We start from the raw sequence: 6,430 nt of genomic DNA, 5'->3' as shown, positions 1-6,430 counted from the left end.
ATATTCCACAGTGTGATGCGAACTTTAGGAAAAAACACAGTTTGATTCGTACACCCGGTATACAATAAAAATATACCTGTTTAGCAACAATATTATTACAGCCATATTGTTACAGAAGGCTATAACATATTAAAAAATTCACTTAAATCGGCCAACAGGTTTAGGAAATATGAGACATCAAAAATAACCAAATTTTAAGTGGTCCGATTTCTATGCACGTCAATTTATTATTAAAATATGGTGACATTATCTTTCGAATAATTATGGGCTATATCAGGTGCATTTATGGTATGTATCAGATTTTTATGACATTCAAAGTGTTCTACTTCACAGTTGCTTAAAATGACATAGTGTAGTTTACCTCCGAGATCCAGATATGAAGAATGGTATATTAAATATACATTAATTTTGATGAAATAATTAAGTGACAAGCTTCTATATACAAAACTACGTATATGGTGGTAGTTGTGGATGTGGTGAAGAATTTTCAGAATTTCACGTAAATTTTAATACAACAGATCTAAAACAAATTACAATAACTTGAATGTAAGGAGTAAAAATGTTCGTTCATCGAAGCGTTGGTTTTGTGTGTATTCTCGTCGTTATGTACTTTTTCGTCACCCAGTAACCCTGGCGAATGAACTTGGGTCACTTCGTTCGGCAATCTTCGGTAATACGCACTTGTACAATAATTGGCAGAGTCTAATAAATTTCAAAGTCAATGTACTTAACATAAACTCCCCCACCTTGAAACCCCAAAGACCGGGTTTCAATAAAAAGTCTTAAAGAAAAAGTCAAAGATCATATTAATTATAGTTTTCAAACAAAAGTTATTGATCTTGGTTAGGCAGAACACATAATTTCACAACCGGTCGTTTAATCTCACCAGAGTTTGTCTTTATCACAACCGACCGCACAATATTGTCACTTCCGGTGTAAGTTTTTAAAATTCTGCCTAACTGCCACTTCAAGGGAGGAAGTCCATCATCCTTTACTAGAACCATGCGTCCAGGCTGGATCAGCTGTTGGCAATTCTCCTTCCACTTGACCCGCTGCTGAAGATGGGATACATATTCTTTGGACCATCTTGTCCAAAAGTGCTGTAATATCTGTTGCACCCTTTGGAATCTTGAAAGACGATTTTCATTAATGTCCATTAAGTTTTGTTGTGGAATACTCGTCAATGAAGATCCAATTAATAAGTGTGCAGGAGTAAGAGGGTTAGGGTCATTTGGGTCATTAGAAAGAGGATAGAGTGGTCTAGAATTGAGACAAGCCTCTATTTGATATAAAACCGTGGTAAATTCTTCAAATGTTAAAATTGCATTACCTACTACACGTTTCATGTGGTGCTTAACTGATTTAATGTTTGACTCCCATAATCCACCGAAGTGGGAGCACGTGGAGTAATGAAATGCCATTGAATACCGTCGATTGAGAGGTCTGTAATAATGTGATCAGCATTTGTGTTAAAAAATTGTCTGAGTTCATTATTTGCTCCCACGAAAGTGCTGCCGTTATCTGAAAATATTTCGGAGCATTTACCGCGTCGGGCCGTGAATCGGCGTAATGCCGCTAAGAAGCATTCTGTCGTGAGATCACTGACAACTTCTAAATGTATAGCCTTACTGGCGAAGCAAATGAAGAGAGCAATATAAGCTTTAGAAGTTTTGTAATTACGACCCTTTCTATCTCGTAATAAAACGGGACCAGCATAATCGACACCAGAAACCGTGAAGGGACGTGAAGGGGTAACTCGTGACTCCGGAAGATTGCCCATAAGATACTGTTCGGGTTTATTGTTAAATCTAAAACATCGGACACAATCACGAACAATTTTTCGAACCAAATTGCGCCCTGATATTGGCCAGTAATTTTCTCTTAAGGAAGCAAGAAGTGCTTGAGGACCAATATGTAAAAGTTTCAAATGCTCATGGCGAGCAATGAGTATCGTGAGGTGATCTTTCTGAGGTAGGACTATGGGGTTTTTCTTGTTAAAATCAAATGACGAATGATGTAAACGACCGCCAACGCGTATTAATTTTGTTGTTGTATCAAAGAATGGAGTTAGGCCAATAAGTTTACTTCTTTTGTCAATTTGGTTGGAATTGGAAAGTGCATCATAATCATATGGAAATGACTGACGTTGTACGAACCTAATTAAGGTTAAAAGGGAATTATTGAGTTCTATTGTGGTCAAGGGACCTGTTATTCGTAAATGTTTATGAATCGACAGATTGTCTTTAAATCTTAAGACATAAGCAAAGACGCGTGTTAGTTTATTTAATGAAGAATATTTGTAGTAAAAGGTAAATTCGTTGTTGATGTGATGAAACACAAGAGTTTTGTTACGCAGTTCAGGTAATTCAGAAGTTATACAAACTTCTTGATGTTTTGTATATTGAGGCCATTCTTCTTGAGGCAAAGTGAGCCAAGAAGGGCCATGAAACCATATGTGGGAATTACTGAGCGAAGAAGGACTTATACCTCGTGACAGTAGATCTGCTGGATTATCATAAGTATTAATATATTTCCAAAATTCAGGGTTGGTCAGTTTATGTATTTGTGAGACTCGATTTGCTATAAAAGTATTAAGTAAATGGGGAGAGGTGTTTATCCATGAAATAACAATTTTAGAGTCAGTCCAATACGTAATGTTTTTAAAGGAGACATTTACAGATGAAGTGACCTTTTCGACAAGTTCAGAAAGTAGTGATGCCCCACAAAGTTCGAGTCTTGGAATGGTTACAAGTTTCATAGGAGAAACTCGAGTTTTAGCACAATAAAGATTTGAAGTGTAATTTCCAAATGTATCTGTGCAGCATATGTAAATACATGCACCGTAAGCCGCCTCCGAGGCGTCAGAAAACCCATGAAGTTGAACAGAAACTGGGTTAGAAGAAAGTACATGTCTAGGTATTTTTAAAGTGTTTAATTTTGTAAGTTCGAAGTAGTATTTCGACCAAAGTGTGTAAATACTTTCAGGAACAGATTCATCCCAACTGATCTTGAGTTTCCAGAGCTCTTTAAGAATAATTTTCGATGTAACTGTTACGGGTGAAAGTAACCCCAAAGGATCAAATATTTGTGTTGTACAGGATAAAATCTGTCTTTTGCTAATCTTTAAGTTAATTGTGGAGATATTTATAGAATATTGTAGGGAATCACAAGACGGATTCCAAAGTAATCCTAGTGTTTTGTTATGTTCGTCAGAACCAAAATGCAAAAAATCAGGATCAGAATGATTTTGTAGAGACGAATCATTGGTAGTCCATTTTCTCAGAGGAAAACCGTAGGAAGATAATAAATATGAAATAGTTTCCTTGATTTCTCGGAGTTCTTCCGATGTGTCACAACCAGTTAATAGATCATCTACATAAAAATCGTGCAAAATTATAGAGGAAATTTTTGGGTATTCGGAAATATGTCGATGAGCAATTTCATGAAGAGACCTAATGGCAAGAAACGCTGCTGATGCAGTACCGTAGGTAACAGTATTCAGTGTATAAGCAGAAATTTCATCATTTTTATTAAATCTCCAAAGGATCTTTTGAAGGTAACGTTGTTCAGGAGTAAGGAAAACCTGACGATACATTTTAGTTATATCTGCACCCAGTACGAATTTATGTTGACGAAATCTAAGTAAAATGTAAAATAAATTATCTTGTAAATGAGGGCCGACATACATGATGTCATTTAATGAGTAGCCTGTGGTAGTTTTCGCACTACCATCAAATACAACTCTTAACTTTGTAGTGGTTGAAGTTTCTTTTAAAACGCAGTGATGAGGTAAGAAGAATCCAGAATTATCATTAGTGTCATTTATTAGGGACATGTGACCAAGTTTAATGTACTCACGTATGAAGTCATGATATTCTAATTTCAATTGAATGTTATTTTCAAGTTTTCTCTCTAAGTTTAAAAAACGTTTTTTGGCAGTAGTTAGAGAATCCCCTAAAACTGATGGAGATTCCTTTAGTGGAAGAGTAGTGATAAAACGACCATCACAATGGCGAGAAATATGCTGCTTAAAATGATTTTCACAATAGATGTCTTCTTCGGAAACAAACTTAGTTTTAGGACACTCCTCTAGTTCCCAAAACTTTGTGAGCTGTGAATCTAATTCACTGGTAGAAGAAAAGTAACAATTATGTTGGGGGTGGTGTTGAATATTTGTTGGAATTGGGCCAGAAATTATCCAACCAAGAGTGGTTTTTTGAATGATCGGTAACCCAGGACCAAGTTTGATTTGTCCCACGCTTAAAATATCCCAAAATGTGTCAGCTCCAATAAGAAGGTCTACTGGACCAGGTTTTTCAAAATTCTGGTCAGCTAGAAGTAATTTTGTTGGAATATTGAGCTGGGAACGATTGATGTGTATGTAAGGTAAATTACTTGTTATGTTGGGCAAAATTAGACAAGATATTTTTTTCGAGAAATTGTTAATATCTGATTTAAATGTTAGTGATGTCCGGAAGTTAATATTGTGAGTTAATTGATTAATTCCCGAGATCGAAGTGTTGATTTTTTCCTTTGAAAGTTGTAAAATATCACAAAATTTCTCAGATATAAAGTTGGATTGACTTCCGTTGTCCAAGAGTACTCTGCATTTATGTGAGTTGCCGAACTTGTCAAAAACGTTAACAACAGCAGTTGAGAGTAGAATATACGGTTTAATAGCAGTGTGAACACTTGAGCTTATATGATGTGTTGAAGAGAAGTTAGAGGTAGAGGTAGATTCATTTGACTGCAGCCCAGTGTTTGGAACATTGGAAGGTAATGAAGATTGAGAAGAATTGTTTTCTGTGGAAACTGAATTTGAGGATTGTGAATTCTCGAAGTGTAACATAGTGTGATGGATCTTTCCACATTTTCTACAACCAGTAGAACGATAATCCTTAGTACGATGGCATGTGCCAAGACAATTAAGGCATAAACGTAGACGTTTTGCATTGTTTAACCTATTATTAGGATTTAGTTTTAAGAAGTCAGGACAATAATATATTTTATGTTCCTTGTTACAAAAGTTGCATTTAAACCTATTCTCTGTGTTAGAAACAAAGGCTCTTGTTTCAGACTTATTACCTTTGTATCGTGGTGAATTTTGACCCTGTTTATTATCATTGTAGTTATCTAATGACTCTAAGATACGACATCGTTCTTTTAAAAATTTCAGTAAATCATCTAAAACTGGTAGGTTGTCTTTACAATTTTGTGACTCCCAAGAGCGTCTTGTTGAGTTATCAAATTTTGTTGTTAACAAATAAATAATCAAATCATCCCAGTGTTTAGTGGGGCGTTTTAAAACTTCTAAAGCACGTAAATGTTTTTGTGTATTGTCTAGAAGTTGTCTGAGACCTTGATTTGATTCTTTTGTGACTAGTGGTAGGTTAAAGAGAGCTTTAATGTGATTGTTTACAAGTAACTGTTTATTTTCAAATCTTTCGATCAATAAACTCCAAGCAATGTCGTAGTTTGCATCGCAGACTTGCAAAGATTTAATAGTGTCGGCAGCTATGCCACGTAATGACAGACGTAAGTAATGAAACTTTTGTACATTGGAAAGTGAAGTATCATCATTAATAATAGAATTAAAACTGTCGCGAAAGAAGAGGAATTGATCAAACGATCCATCAAATGTAGCTAGATTCAATGGAGGTAACTTAATGTTGCTTGTATTTGTAGGTCTAGCTGCTATTGAACCATTGACACTACGTGAATCAGACGTTTCAGTAGGTCGTCTAGATAAAATAAGTTTTTTGATGTCAGATATTATTTTAAAATATCTGTCCTCAAAAGTCTGCCTTTCAATGGCATGTAATGTGTCATAATTTTCCTCGCAGTCAGGATCATCAGTTTCAATAAGCATCTGAACCTCATTAAAAACATCTAAAAGCCCTTCGGCTTTGAATAATCGCATTTCTAAATCTACGAGGTCGATAATTTCATTATTTTCTATACTTCGAAAATATGTTGTTAAACGTGTAAGAGCACCTTTAGTGGCCATTCTCTTTGTTTTGTTTTGGTCTGACATTTTTGACAATATGACCAAAATGTACGAGGATGCAAAATAATTAAATATTATGTATGTATGTGGCGTATATTATTATACAGATATAAACAATCAAAATGTGTTTGATGTTTAAAGAAATAAATATTTGATCTTCGATGAATGTAATTAAATAAAAAGAAATGATTTATTCAAGTGCAGAAAACGGAAATAAATGTTTTGTAATTCAATTATTATGTACGTAAGAATTATTATTAACGTTTAGTTACGATCTGTCAGAATAAAATAAAAAATCAGCTAGCACATTCACAATGAATACGAGAGTAGGTAAAACGTCAAATAATATGTCACTATTCGAAATAAATATATTAATTTAGATTGAAACTCATGTACTTAAAATATTTATCAAATAGAGACTGA

The 6,430-nt window shown here is 34.7% G+C and overlaps 1 protein-coding gene across 1 annotated transcript; it reads right to left on the bottom strand.

The window, feature by feature from the left end:
* Positions 1-506: 506 nt before the first annotated feature.
* LOC126891019 (uncharacterized) lies at positions 507-6,034 on the bottom strand. The gene is made up of 2 exons (XM_050660199.1): positions 4,204-6,034; positions 507-520 (listed from the first exon to the last, which is right to left on the bottom strand). Exons 1-2 carry the CDS (start codon positions 6,032-6,034, stop codon positions 507-509), a joined length of 1,845 nt encoding a protein of 614 aa, XP_050516156.1.
* Positions 6,035-6,430: the final 396 nt, after the last annotated feature.

The sequence above is a fragment of the Diabrotica virgifera genome, chromosome 9 (assembly GCF_917563875.1).
Source record: "Diabrotica virgifera virgifera chromosome 9, PGI_DIABVI_V3a".
Taxonomy (NCBI): Eukaryota; Metazoa; Arthropoda; class Insecta; order Coleoptera; family Chrysomelidae; genus Diabrotica; species Diabrotica virgifera.
This window is presented reverse-complemented; position numbering and strand designations above follow the sequence as displayed.